The following is a 15,316-nucleotide window of genomic DNA, read 5'->3' as shown; positions in this document are numbered from 1 at the left end:
AATTCTTTCGAAGCAGTTAACTTCAATTCAGTTTTAACTCAAGAGTAAATTAGGTCCAAGGTAATTTTTTTAAAACTACTGCTATATAAAATTATTGAGACATGAGTCTACATGGGAAATGATTCCTAAAACCAGCCAACTTCAAATAACGCAAAAAAATTAAAACATTATTTTTAAAATTTATAGTGGCATATCGCTCTCATTTTGCTCTCTCAGCATGTTTAAGTGAATTACAATGGCATCCTTCCTAAAAATACTATACACTGTTCTCACTTAAGTACGTTTCCCAGAATCCAGCAAGGCACATTCCTGTAATATGCATGAGGTGTCTACAACTGGCAAGTACCAAGTACTTCAGATACTCTCTTTTCTTTGTTGCAAAGCTTTCTTGCCCCTTCCCTTTCCCCTAATCAACTTTTCAATCTTCTCTTCAGCAGAAATATAAGGGCAAAATAAGCTACATGAAATATCTCTGTGGTAACATTTCCCTGTATACTAGCAGTTTTTTGGCTGAAAGAGAAAGGAACCAAGCTGATTGATACATCTGTCTGCTAAATTTTAGGTTTCTCTCCAGCAGGATGAGAGAAGCAGCATTTAAAAAAACTAAATGCAAAAATATGCTTAGTGTCGTAGTTTAATAACACATACCTTCAGCAATAATTGGTATTTGGTTATTCTTTGAACGGGTTTCAGCAAGTATGAGTCCAAACTGAGCTTGTGATCAAGTTTTCTTTGACATTCCTGTAATCACAGTTGGATTTCGTAAGTACACTAACCAGTATTTCCATTATTTGTTCTTGATACAAACGCTGTTTAGAAAAAACAAACAAAACCTGTCCCACAAATATTTCATAGACTCAAACAAGCATACCTGAAAGAATACAGAATCGGAAAACTGTCTCCACAAACTTTCAGATCGAGGTTTATTTTGACAGTATTTTTCATAAATCTGGAAATCTTCCATCTGAAATTGGAGAGACAAACAAAAAGATAGTAAATTCTTGTGCCTTTAGTGGAAAAGGTTAATTTTTCACAACCAATATGACTAAGAAAAGAGAGCAACAAGAAAATGAAATTCCTTGAGGCATCCCAACCAAAAAAACAACTACTCAAATTAACTGATTTTGTAATGGCTGCTAATTTTGTACGTGGAACACCAGAATAAAATGTTCCTGCTAACATGCAACCGAAATAAAAATTAAGCACCTTATGAAGAAGCATGTATTATATTTACAAATATATTTCTATTACAATATGAAAAATATTTTAATGAATGCGCATCCCTCTGTGCAACTTTAAAAAAAGTCTTTGTCCTTTTTTCTTTGCACATTTTCATTTTATGAATGTGTTTTTTACTTGGAGTCACACTAAGGTAGACCACGCATTTTATTGCCCGTTATCACTGCAGAAACTAAACAGCATGACTTCAGCATTTGTAAGGAAAAGGAAATAAGACTGTTGAAGATGTCATAGTAAGTATAGATAGAATGGAAAGACTATGTAGGAAATCAGCAAGCACAGAAGTTTTAGGAAACAGCATCTCCATGGATTCAGACAGTAAATAGGAAGGGGAGGAATGGCTCCTCCAAGCAGTTTTAGAGCATCAATAGGTAACAATAACAGTAAACTGATTTCCATAAATAGATTCCTGTTTAGCCTTTGGTGACTTATTGTTTAATAAATCCGAAATTAAAAGTTTATTTCTGCCACAGCTTTCTATTTTCACAATGAAAATATTTTGGACTTACTCTGTTGTGGTATACTCTTTAAAGAAAACAGAAAACAACAACAACAAAAAATCCAGTAAAGAAATTTAACCAAGCCAACCAATCATTTATCGCAATGTGAAGAGATGCAGTGATGTGAAAACATGACTCTTCTTCATGTTTTCTTAACTGCCACTTTATTAATGCAGTTTTCTTTCAATACGGTAGTAGCTCTTTCTAGGGAATCTAAAGACCCCACACAGTGGAAAATGTCCCCAGTTCTCAAGTAACACCTATATTTTCAACTTGTGACCTGTTCAAGACAGGTACAAAAGGGATGTAGTGGCAATCATGACATGAAAATCACTCTCATATGTTACAGTCTTAAATGAAATCCCATCCATAAGTGACACATACCTGATCCAGAAAGCACCGTCCTACTAGTTCTGGGTACTCTACGTAGTATTCTAGTTCTCTCAAGAATATTCTACAAAGAAGAAGATTTTCTTAGCACACGTGTTAAAGAAGTTGTAGTAAATGTTTGCATTTCTGCAATTCATTTTCTAAATCCATTTAAAAAAAAAAAAAAATCAGTGGCAAAAACTTCCTGTGCAGTTTTGCTTGAATGAGAAACAACTATTTCATACACTTAACTTCTCTTGAAAATACTTCTCTTTTCTGCCTAGTTAAATAGTATCCTGTGAAGAAATAACTCTCTAGCAGCAAGAATTCAAACTTAAGAGAGAGGTCACTTAAGTGTAAAATTAACCAGTCTCAACCAGATGTAAGAATTGAGAATTTGTGGTTTAGAATAATAATTTACTTTCCATAGCAAATTTCATAAAAATAAAAGAAAACCAACACCAAACAAACTGCTTTAATTACCTTGTAACCACATTCCAATGTCTTTCGTCAGGACGAGGACCACAATGCAAAGTTTTACCTTTGTATTGCAAACTTTTGAAGAGAATTTCACAAAGCTTTGCTTATCTTTTGTAGATATTTTGCTTTTCCTCTTCTACGTGATATAAACTTTGACATGCCAGGTCGGACTCAGTTAGGATCTTTTAACAATTTAAATCAGAATATAAGAATCCCATTCAAGTGCTAGTTTTATATCTGAACACAAATTTTCACCTGTTGTGAAAGTGATAAATTTCTTCCATATTCCCAAACAAGATATCCTTCTTATTTTGGAGTTCTGGTGGAATGAGATGAGCCATTAAAGGGTTGTCCATCTCTGCAGCATATCCCTGCAACACAGGAGAGAGGCACACTAATTATCTCTCGAATTGCAGTACTTACCTCATTTGACAAGGCAGCGAGCTTGAAGGCTGATAGATAGCAAAGAAGGAGCTCAGTATTAAACATGAAAAAAGTACACAAATCCTGTTTTACTATCAGTTCAGTAAGACACATCTAACAGTTTTTTAGAAAGACAATTTAATTACTGCAATTTTAGTTAATCAAGGATGAAACAAAGTTTGCAATCATTTCCATCGAGCAAAAGCTCCCTATTTTCATAATGCTTACAAATCATAGTGCATACTTTTTCTGTTAGACTTTACACATCACAGTTTAAAGGCACACATGCAAACCTTCATGCTAGTCTCAGCTATTAGTACGGAGGAAGAAGCCAACTGTAGTTACTTCTGCTATAACAGAAATTATTAAGCTGCAAATTCTATCTTTAAGACATTTTCATTAGCTTTGGTACCAAAAGTCATAACTTTAGATTCTGACATCTTCCATTTGTTATATAATGCCACATTCTCCTGTCTGTTTATCTGGCACAGATAAGAAAAAGAGAGCACACAGGTGGCTTTAGCTAGAACTGCTCTCCTTTGGTCCCAAGGTCACTAATCTGTGATGAAGTTCACCTCCCAAAACACTAAAAAACCCCAGACCAAACTAATCCCCTTCAAAACCTCAGACCCAAATCAAACACCCTCAACTGATCACCCAGAAAAAGTGCCAGAATGCTCTAGTACCTGTATTGTCAGCAGAGTTCTTAGTGTACGGGCACTGAAGGAAGATGATGCACCCTACTTCAGATGTGGATTTATATTTTTTTAAACAGTTACTATGGACAAGGTGGTCACTGCGTTAGTGTCATTAATTATAATAAACTGCACTGAATTATAACAAAATGACAAATTAAAGGACAGGATAAGCAAAAGTGCAACTACAACCAAGATTTTCAATTTCCAAGTGATGTCCAAACTACAAAAAGCAGGAGAACTAGTTGGTAAAGTTAGCAAGCCTGAAGAATTCAAGCTTTTTAATAGGACAGTGATTAGATGAATTTTTATATTAAATCAGAAAAAATCCTTTAAAAACCTGGGTATTTTTTCCTCAAACACCACAAAAAAGAAAAAGATAGCACTATAGGCAAAGATGCTGGAGCTCAAAGAGAAGAAATTAAAAAAAGAAGTGGAATAGACTTTAAAAAAGATAAAAATAATTGATATAGAGTTAAAAAAAATTAACAGAGCAAAACCAACTGTGGCAATCATGCAGTTCAGACGCCACAAAGAGATGCACGAAGAGAATGATTTGTTTCCACTTGAAGTAAAGATGATGCTGAATATAGCAGCAAAGCCTGAAGAAAGGTTACCTAACTTAGCTGAGGTGGAAATAAACCTGACAGAGCTCGGTAGTTTGGAATTCTGAAAAACATGAAATCCATACACTGCCAAAAAGCTTTTGATTAATTTTTTTCCCACTTCAGGCTGAATTAGTACATATTTTAAAAATTTAATATGAAATCTCTTCATGTTTTACTACCTGTGCAGTACTTATGTTTTATGAGTGCAGAGAGAAAGCGATTCCATGCAGCCACAGGGTTCATTTAATCTTACTTTAAGACTATGTAAGGCTTTGCTACATCTTCCATTTGAAAGCTGTTCTAAAAGCATGGAAGTAAATGGAAAAATGAGTTGAATACAATGTCTAAAAATAGACAACCAATATTTTTCCCCAATAAAAATGACTGGATTTCACAGACTGAAGTGGGATGACCATGGTTAGTGAAAGGAAAACTATCAAGCTTGGATAAGAGCACTACAGGAGTTTCCCAGTAATCAATCCTGGGAACTACCTTGGTTTTTCTATTGGAATCTTGGCAGAGAGAAAATGCATGTCAATTAAATATGACATAATAATATGAGACATTGTCTATACAAAGGAGTATCAGGTTATCTTACATGAAAAAACGGGCAGACTGATAGGAGAAACAAAGGAATTGGGAGAAGAGTCAGAACTATGGATTAAGAGCTAGAATTACTCAAAAGCTGGAAGACTGCCATTGAACCATACCTCAGCAAGGATCTCATCCAGAATCACTATTGGCAGACTCATCACCAAAGTTCAAGAACTATGAATCCCAAACTGTAAGGATGCACATAGAAGTGTGCCTGGCACTATCAGAGTACTGGAGAGTCTATGACATTGGCAGAAAACCAAGACATCTTGACCTAGAAAGACAAGTGTTCCACTGTACTCTATGCAAAACAAGAGCAATACCAGAGTAATAGAAGGATTCTGCAACAATCTTCCAGTAGCACCAGCAGCAAGGACCAAAAATCGTCCAACTATTTGAGTCTTGATTTTATGAACAGAATTGTACAAATAGCATTGCACAGAAAAGCAGAGAATAAAGTGATCTTCAAGGTCCGCCCGAGACCAACCTTGCTTTATTACCACACATCAGATGCAACCATCCTACTGTCATCAACTGCCTAGCACTTGGACCAGATCTAGGACATAAATGCTATGGGAAACCAAGCACAAACTAGGCAAAAGCAAGACCAGAGTTCAGAAGTCTCATACAGTACTCTTACTTGAAAGTGTGTATTCAGAAATTATCTCTCCCAGTTCGTAACTTAAGACAGCTCCTATTTAGGAGCCTAACATCGGCACCAAGTGTATGCACTTGGCTCAATTCCACGATTCCAATTCATCCTGATTAAAATAATTCAGCCTCAGTTATCTGGAACTCCATAATCTCTTACAGTCAAATTGGACTGCAACAGAATGACACATCCATGTCTGAAGACAAGTTTGAGGAACAGCACAGATACTGCCACACATTTCTACAAACAACCCAGCAGTTGCTACAATTGTGCCTCCACAAGTGTAGAGCAAAGGGACATCTTTGTTACCTTTACAATTTTGAATCAAGATATTATTACAGGGCACTCTGTTGCCACAGTTGTACCTAAGACATTTAGAAGATCGCTTAAAGATGTGCAAAGAGGGATGGAGGGATGTAATTAACAAGTTTTCTCCTCTGATATAGATTCACGTTCCTGCGTAATACGCAACCTTCCTGAAACTGACCCAAGACTGAAACAAACTTTTGCAGGAATTAATGATCCTTACGTATGTCACTATGTTCCACTAAATAGTTAGATATATCTTATTTTCTGCCTAATTTGTATTTTCTGATATAAAATTCTAGTTGCATGAATATTTCTAGGAAAAAAAATGCAGATTCCTGCCTCTGTGAAAATACAATGAGAGAGGAGGATGAAACAATCAATGCCCGGATGGCATAAGTAGAGACATTACAGTGACAAGAAAGGCATAAGGGCAACCATGAGGTGGAAGAGAAATTGATTCACTAACAACCTCAGTGAAATTTAATCTTTACCTCAAGAACGCAGAGAAGTTCTTCCACATATGCTCGTTCAGTTTCAATAAGTTCATTAATTACATGCCTGTAGACAAAGAATGCAAATTAAGGAGGCAACATTAACTTTATTTGTGTTTCTACTTTGCTTCAGCCAGAACAACTTCCAGGTAATGGAAAATCTGATGCTTCATGGATATTCCTGTCAACAGTTTGTATATCCTTATTGAGAAGCATGTATTTTTAAAGTACCTTAAAATTTTTGCAAATGTCTTTAAACAGGGAAAAAGTAAAATCTAGCATCTTAAGCATTACTGTAACTAAATTGAAGAAGTAAAGCATTTTATCATTGTACACACAAAATTTGGTCATGCTGTGTTCACAGCTATTGCAGGAGCTGCATGGGATTAACAAAAGCAGACTTAAAGTTACACTAGTCATTTTAAATTAGAGGCATTTAGGGCACACTTTGTATATCCCAATGCTGCTTTAAGTTTAATTTTCCCAGTGGCCAAGCAAGCATGCTTACCCCCAACTCCCTCCCCTTGTGATTTTGTACTATTTAACATGTTTCTAACAGTGAAAAGAGAGCAGAAGTATCCAGCTTACAGGCAGAAATATAAGCTCTGCTATACTCATTGCAGGTGGCACTAGGTTATTTTTTTTTTAATATAAGCGATGCTGTTTATGTTTTATACAAGAAAGTGATTTTTTTGGTAACATTTATCAAAACAGGGACTAAAAAGAGTCGAACAAGAAGACAGTCTCCCGAAGCATGGAGACCAAAACCTCTGATAGATTTACAAGAGGCTTATTACTCAAAACTATGTCATCTCTGAAATGAAAGTACATAGCTATCTTGACACGAAATCACCTTGCTGCAGCAAAGCAAAATAAGTTACAAATAATGCCGCAGACAGACTGAAATACCTTCCACTGTGTACAGAGCATAGCCAATGCTTTTCAAAAAACACAGAGGCTTACTTCACAGCAGCATACTCATCTTATCAAATCCTTAGCCAAACTCAGCCTTTGCTGGAACCGTATCAGAGAAAAAGCATTTTTTGTTTATCAAAATATACTTACTGCCGTAACACAGCTAGGTTTTCTTCCTCATCCATTGCAGATCCTCCTCGGCTTTGATGAAGTTCAGTCATTTCACTCTAAAGAAGGAAACAAACAAACAACAACAAAAAAATCAGCACAGCAACACAGATGGGGGAAAAATACACTTTATAATACAGAGCTTTGCACTCAGCTCTGCTTGCATATATTTTGACAGGAAAGATTGTACTCCATTAAAAATGAAGGCAATTTGCAAGAACATAACAGAAAAATCCAAGTCAATCTGAAGGTCTAGACACAGGGAGCTCTCCATGAAAGGCCAGCCTAGAAAAGACCATGGTTGGAGGCCCCTTTCGAGGAAGGCAACATCAGAGCATCAGCATAATCGTGGAGGCAACCCTGGCCTTAGTCTGTTTTCCAAGCTAAAAATGAAGCACTATGCGAACCTTCTGGTAACTTCCTAACTTGACACAGAAGTTCACTCTTACAGTGTCTACTGTAATGGTTGACCTAATTATGGCTTGCCTAAAAAAATAAGAGGTTCTGCTTTCAACCCTCCTTGAATCAACCCTTTTCTCCATCTGTTGTCCCTGCTGGTCACGTGGTCCTGCTTTCCTCCTCGCATTGTCTCTCGCTGAACCTTCACTGAGTTGATTCAAACCTCTAATCCAGTGGAAAACTATTTGTTTCTGTTGCTGCCGTCAGGTTGCTTTCCTTGCTGGAGGCGGTTCTGTTGCTGCTGTCAGGTTGCTTTCTTTGCTGGAGGCGGGGCAGGAAGACCATCCCCACTTGGGAATGGCAACCCATTAGGTCAGGTGAAACTGTCTTGGAGCCAACAACAACTACCTCTCCACTTTCTCCAGTTTTAAGAGTAGCCAATTACTACTGGCAAATAATAAATGTTTCCTGTTCATAGATTTTATATTTTGCTGCCTCTAACACTTTTCCTAATATAGGCAACTATTTACCTTCCCTCATACCCAGCCCAGTGACAAAGCAGCCTCTATTTAAACCACATGGCTGCTTTACCAGAGTAACTTTGATAGGGGCAATATCATCACTTTTTCAGTGGAATTGCCCCATTCTTCTTGAAGTTCCTGAATATTTCATTCTATTATGACTCCCTCAAACAGTACACACATGAAAAGCGTAAAGAAAAAACAATTACCTTTCCTCTTCTGTAGTTTACCCTCTGAAGTGCACTGCTTTCTGAGTTGGATACAAATTCTCTTTGAAGACCTAAGCACATAAACCAGAACCAAACAGCAGTTAGAACTTGAGGTGATTTTACACAGATGTTTGTGCAACCACAAATTACAGCTGAAAGTTTCTTCAAGTTTCTCAGCACAGTGCAAAAAATTAGTTAAAGGCTACTACAGTTACTTACCTGGAGAGGTACAAGGAGATTTTACAAAGGCTTCAGGTCTTGGTGCAACTGGCTGAACAGGACGTGTCTGCTTAGCTGCCAGTTTCTTAAGACTTACTTGTCTCTTTTGAAACATTTCTTCCATACTTTCTTGCTTCTGGAAAACCTTTTGGACATGCTCCTACCATCATCATTGAAATAGAAATAAATAAATTAATTAAATTAAATTAATCCCAAGAGACCTATCAACACGCTACACTGCCATTTACAGAACATTGATTTGAAATTGCAATTGCTTTTATATCACAAACAAAAACACCTTACTCTTCACTCCTAACAAGGCATAATATACAGTAATTCAGTACACTTAAACTGGAACATCATTTCATAAAACATTTTGTCTGCTTGGTGTAGAGAAACCAGCGGGGTTTAGGTTTCAATTTAAAAAAAAAAAATAGGGAAAAGTTTTCTTGACAGTGTCTAATGGTTCTGTTACACAAAGAGATTGACCAAGAGGAAGAGGGATATATTCTCAAGTTCTCATGAAAAGAAAAAAAACAGTTACAAAGCAGAAGTCACACAATTATCAAGGACAGGCCCAGTTTTGCTACATAAAAAAAAAGTTCTCAAATACTCACTTGGGACTTTTTTTTTAAAAAAGCAATTCTATTATTTGAAAAATTGAAGTAGTTATTAAAAAGCTCTGAAGCCCTTCATGCTTATACAAAGATATGACAGGTAGGGAAATGTGTTGGCTTTCAATTTCCCAGGTATAACTCCTATTACTGATTAATGTTAGCAATGGCCATGCAATCGAGCAATTCTAAAATTAACAAATAGATGCATAGATACACATAAACATCTTCTGGTACCTTTAGGTCATCATTGAGAATGTGTGCATACTCTCTGTAAATTTTATTCAACTCCTTGATTTTATTGCCTGTACCAGTGTCCAGGAATTTCTCGATCTCCTGTAATGCCGATTCTGCACCATCCTGAGACTGACACTTATCTACTGGCTGTGAAGCCAGCAGATAAATTCCTTCATCACACCACTTCATAGACTAAAAACAGAGAAAAGAACAGGCTCAGAATGCACCAATGTCAGCATCGAACACTAAGAGGTCTAAGACATTCCATACCTCTATTTGTAATGTATTCAGTCATTTAAGGAGAAAAATTCCAGCACACCCAGATACTTTTATCTGACATTATAACTACTGGTTGACCTAGGTTTTAGCAAACATGATGGGAAACAAAACTGTTCCATACAAAATTTACCTTTTCTAGTAAGCTGTGCAGTTCTAGAGATTTGTTAAGAAGATTCCTCCTTTGTTCTGTCTCAGTAGTGAGGGCATCACAGAGATGATGAAGTTCACTGCATTTTGGAAGAATGGAATCCACAGCATAATGATTGCTTTGAATAAAAGCATCACCCTCTGAGGCTAGCATTCTCGCTTTTGCTATAGTTTCCTACGAAAGGAAACACTTATTTAGGTACATATTTCCTTGGATCAATGTCAATGAAAAAAATTTAAAATTATACTATTTGTTTTTATGCAGTAAAATACATGTATTGCGAAGGAATACATCTTTAGTTAACAGTTGCCTTTCTTAATAAATCAACCCAATTTTGTATCTCCCCAAATGCCCAATAAGTCCTAAGCCTCCTTTATTTACGTATTAGAGTACTTAAAAAACATTAATTAAACATTCCTGTGAAGGAAAAACTATCACCTTTCTTTTTCTTTTTACTTATTCAGCAGCATGATTGTGTGCCTATGTATGCAATCTGGAATACAGCAGCAATCTGGACAAATTAATAAATACCAAACTCCAGCACTTCAGTCTCCAGAACAACCACTTCACTTACAGAACTATACGTTTTATTGTGAAGCACAGATTATAAGGTTCCCTTTCTACACTGTTCAGAGTGTATGTTTCTGTTGGTCATCTTCTAACAGTTTGTACGTTCAATACATGTCCCTCTCATTTCTGAGATTTAATTAATAATTGGCTTTAACAGGAATGAATGTGGCCCTTTGATCACCAAGTGCAGAACTTGGCTATGTAAACCCTTAATGCAATTCTTTCACAACATTGATCACATGGACTTTGTGAGTGGTCGCTCCACTCTTTATTAAGGGATGCCTGAGAACTGGGCTGCTCCAGTGGTTAATGACTTTATTCCAAATTCCTTCTGCATGTTACTTGAGACACCAATTCTGCCCTGTTGACAATTTAAGCCCTGCTCATAAAATATACTCAACCACCAAATACTGTTCATCTCCACACATGCATTATCATACTAGAAATTAAGGAGACTGCGTTGCTGAGCTCTTACACATGATTTTTCTTCAAAGTTGGCAAGATCACTCAAAATGTGCTCCACATGTGAACAGCTGTTTCCCACATCTGTGAAAGCAGACAGTCTCTCGGACACAATATCTAAAGCTGCTTTGACCTGAAATGAGACAGAGCTATGTATCAATGAAGATAATTCCACCTCTCCAGAGACCTATCAGTTAAACAGCTGATGGCTACTATTTCCAGTCAGGTGACTCACATTATGGGGTTATGGGGTTCACAGAGACAAATCACACTTTTATCAGCTTACCTTCAACCCAAATTCAAAATGAAAACAAACACAAAGAAAAGGCAAAGTAATCCTGTTTCCTGGTACTAAAAAAAAACAATGGAGGAAAACTAATGCTCAGGAAACATTTATGGTCTTGCTTTTACCGGATGGTAATAATACAAAGCAACATTAACATAAACAGCAAAACAGGAGGGAGAGGTCCTCATCCTAACAAGTGGTTGAGAGACAGCCATACACACACACATTTGTAAGAGGGTTTCTGAGCCTTGCTTCCACGGAGACACAGAGGCCATGTCCTGAGATCAGCTACACCGGTGTAAAGCGACTGTCGATGCCATCAAGCATGTGAGTTAAACTAACATGAGATCAGAAACTGGCAGTAAAAATTTTCGTTCAGCCTCCACCCAGCTTCTAACATTGTGGTTATAGCTTCCCACCCACAGTGCTGGAGACTCTTTCATAAAGTTTCAGCCAAAAGGTTTAGTCAAGTCTTGATTCTGTAAAAGGGCCTATTGGCAAGATGAAAGTGTTGCAGCAAGCATATTATGCTTCTGTGGTGGAGAACAGGTTTCAAAGGAGTTTTTGAATGTTTATAAACTGCTGGGCCTGTAGAAAAAAATCATAAGACTGCAGAAGAGGACCTATTATGTCTCTATAGGCAAGTATTCAAGGTAGTAAAGATGGCAGGGTGTCAAATAAGGACATGTACAAGAAAAAGGTTGGAGAAAGCTTTCAGGCAGACACAAGAGGTGCAAAACCTGCAAAACCAAGAGGGGGAAGTATTTTCTTCTGAATCATTTCTATGATACCAAAGACTGACTGCCACCAAGAAGTTCTCACCTCTCTGAAATTCTGTTCAAAATTCCGAAGGCGCAGACACTGCTCAAGTTTTTGCTGATGCTTAATCCAAAACTCATCAAAGGCAGTCTCTGTTTCATGTAATTGAGCCAGAAGCCTTTTAAAACAAAAGAAATACTGTAAGACTAGTGGGTGCAACCTTTAAGGGACAATACAATCTTCCACAGTAAACAAAAAGCTTCCCCAAAGCAATATTTTCCAGAAAAAATAAATTGGATACAGGAAGCCAGGTATTACACAGAATTGTTTCCTAGAATAACACTGATGTAAAACTGAAACCCAACACAAATATTAAGTTCTGAAAAACTGGCAAGTACTGATTTGAGGCTAGCTCCTCCACATACTATTGCTCTGCTCTGGCCTATGGACATGGGGACTTCAGGCTAGCAAGTATAAATAAAACATGAGAATATGTGTAGATTAGGACTCAGAGGAACCCAAGCCTTGGGCTATGAAAAATACAAAGGCAAAAATTTGTACTGTTGTGACCAGCCAGCTGTCCTTACGTTTCATTCCTTGGAGGAAGACTCATAATAAACCTGAAGGTCACTGCTGCTCCTCTGCTGAGCAGCATTACTACCTTAATATCACAGGCTACTGCACAGCAGTACTGCAATGGAAAGAATCTTCTTCAATTATAATTTTGGCCAATGCCTTAAGTCTTATACTTTTAAACAAATTTACCAATGTTGCATTTGGTATGATGTATGGTGTCCTATGCACTTAGGTACCTAGGCTACACTCGGGGAAGGCCATACATCAGAATTTTATTGAATTTTTGTCTTTAACAGCACAGAAACTAACCCTTAATATACAAGTTAAAACTGATTAGAAAAAAGGCAGTATGCACACACACAGAGTTTGTTCCAACTTTTGTCAGATATTGTATCTAGTGGGAACATTTTGAATAAATTAGCAATCCCCACCCCAACTGTTCTTCAGATAGCTGATAGCAACAACAACCAAAAGAAGTGCCTCCTGCCAAGCTTTGTGGATTGGAATGGACAGTTACTTGGAAAGAAAAGTCAGCCCAACTGTAACCGAAACATGGAATGACAGACAAAAAAAGAATGCACAATACTGCCTGAGGGAAATGAGCTATGCTTTCATAGTAAATGTGCACAAAACATCTGTGCTATGGTGATGTAATGTCTTCAAAACGGACAGTAATTTAAGGGGTGGTGGGCAGAGAGCAAAGGAAAACATCTATTACTTATATGTCCAAAGGAAGTATGTAGGAAGTTTGTACATAGATACTTCAAGAATGGTGTTCTCCCTAGTAGCCCTTTAAAGGCTACTAAAAACATTCATAAGATACCACCAATGTTAGAAGCTCCTTCAGGCAGGTTTGAAGAAAAATAAGCCTCTCTCTTCAGTTCAAAAGAACTTAAAAAAGTGGACAAATCTACTGAAAAGAAGAGATACATCACTTCTGTCTTCTGTTGCTGCTTCCCCCACAGCAGTGAAACTTCCTTGGATTGCACTTTAGACTATATACAAAGCATTGATATTAATTAAAATGAGGGAAAGGTGCTCAGCTACACGGTCCAAATATGACAAAAGGGAAAAAAACCCCAGCATTAATTTATTGGTACTGGAATTCAAACTGCATCTCCTATTTTCATAGAGGTAGGTGACCAGGTAATGGACATCAGGGCATTACTTTGCTTAGAACAGATCTGACAACAGAATATTTGTTTCTGAAAGCACCTTTTACGTTCATGTGTAACACTTGCTTATTTGCTGAGCATGCATATGGAACTAAATAAAAGATCTGTGGAGGGGTCAGAAAAAAAACACCTCAGAAAAGCAGAATGTTTGGTATTTCACTCCTCTCACCTTTCTATCGTTGTTTGATTGTCTAGCTGATCTTGATTCAGTTTGTATTCAGGATTCTCAGTAACTGGTTTTGTAATACCTCCAAGGATATCATCTCCCTGTTGTAGTGCTAACCTGATATCCTCCTACAAAAGAAAAAAAAACCCACACAGTATAGTCGTGTTGGGTTTTTTTAAGCAGACTATATAAGGCATCAAATCGGAAAATAAAGGATTTTGTTTTAACAGCAACACAGCAAGCAGTTTGATTAAAAGCAGTATTTGACAACAAATACAGACAGTAAATGCTAAATGTCAGCTTGTTCTACGTTTACCATCTTAAGACCCCAGTGTAACCGAGTTGAATTTTCATTATAGATAGCCTTCTAGTGTCTTCTTAGGCTACAAACACCTCAAAAGTTCTATATGTTCAGTCTTGAAACTCTCCAAATAGTTTTCACTAAAGCTAATTTTAAAGAACATTTGTTCATTCTTCAAAAGGTTATATATTTTCACATGCATACAAACACAACCAAATTTCTAGTTGCAAACACAACTACAAATTAAACACACCACTATTTACAGAGGAATTTCTGTTTCCACATATAAATCATTATGCATTTCTACACATGTAAACTTAGCCTCAAGAAATGTCATTTTTGAATGAAAAAGGATTTTTAACATCAAACCAAGCAAAACAAGTTCAATAAGATTTCAATGTTTTGCATTATTATTGCCTACTAACATCATCCAGGTTGTCTATCAACATTATTAGCTATAAATTAAAACACAGTTTAACTAGAAGACAGCATCTTTACAAATATTACATACCTTCATTTTGTCCTTCTTTTCTGTGTGTGTTGCAAGAAGGAAGCTGGTTGATTGCACATCATTTGGTAGCTCTGTTTCAGCCAGCTCAGTCCCAAAGGACTGAAGAATCTGAGCTGTTTGCTTAACTTTTTGGGCGAAACCTTCTATAGCCTTTTGGAATAAAAACCATTAAAGATGTTTCATGCTCATCACATGCATATGTACAAACAGACACATACACACAAAATAGAACTCTAAAAACAAACCCAAGCAGATGAATTACAAGACTGAAAAATGGTCAAAGTATACTTTTGCAAGCAACAGATACCGTCACCATTAATTCCTTAATTGTATATTTTTCCTAGGCTTGTATCAGGTGCATCTTCCTCCTATTTTTACAATCTGGAGTTATTTTAAAACTTGAGCTTTTTCTTTCTTGTAGCAAAACCAATAAACTTCAAC

General features: G+C 36.8%; 1 protein-coding gene across 21 annotated transcripts in view; it reads right to left on the bottom strand.

The window, feature by feature from the left end:
• MCF2L (MCF.2 cell line derived transforming sequence like) overlaps positions 1-15,316 on the bottom strand; it is a 166,216-nt gene that overhangs the window by 14,549 nt on the left and 136,351 nt on the right. For all 21 annotated transcript variants that reach the window (XR_008449076.1, XR_008449077.1, XM_054061996.1 and 18 more), the window contains 14 exons: positions 14,876-15,025; positions 14,067-14,191; positions 12,210-12,324; positions 11,115-11,234; positions 10,052-10,243; positions 9,643-9,834; positions 8,792-8,951; positions 8,573-8,643; positions 7,426-7,502; positions 6,361-6,427; positions 2,844-2,959; positions 2,124-2,193; positions 872-964; positions 649-741 (listed from right to left, as the gene is read on the bottom strand). Coding sequence is in view for 19 of the 21 variants with exons in the window: in XM_054061996.1 (XP_053917971.1) it covers positions 649-741; positions 872-964; positions 2,124-2,193; positions 2,844-2,959; positions 6,361-6,427; positions 7,426-7,502; positions 8,573-8,643; positions 8,792-8,951; positions 9,643-9,834; positions 10,052-10,243; positions 11,115-11,234; positions 12,210-12,324; positions 14,067-14,191; positions 14,876-15,025 (1,641 nt within the window). In the remaining 2 variants the exon portion in view is untranslated. The remainder of the gene's footprint in view (positions 1-648; positions 742-871; positions 965-2,123; positions 2,194-2,843; positions 2,960-6,360; positions 6,428-7,425; positions 7,503-8,572; positions 8,644-8,791; positions 8,952-9,642; positions 9,835-10,051; positions 10,244-11,114; positions 11,235-12,209; positions 12,325-14,066; positions 14,192-14,875; positions 15,026-15,316) is intronic.

Source organism: Cuculus canorus, chromosome 1 (assembly GCF_017976375.1).
Source record: "Cuculus canorus isolate bCucCan1 chromosome 1, bCucCan1.pri, whole genome shotgun sequence".
NCBI lineage: Eukaryota > Metazoa > Chordata > Aves > Cuculiformes > Cuculidae > Cuculus > Cuculus canorus.
This window is presented reverse-complemented; position numbering and strand designations above follow the sequence as displayed.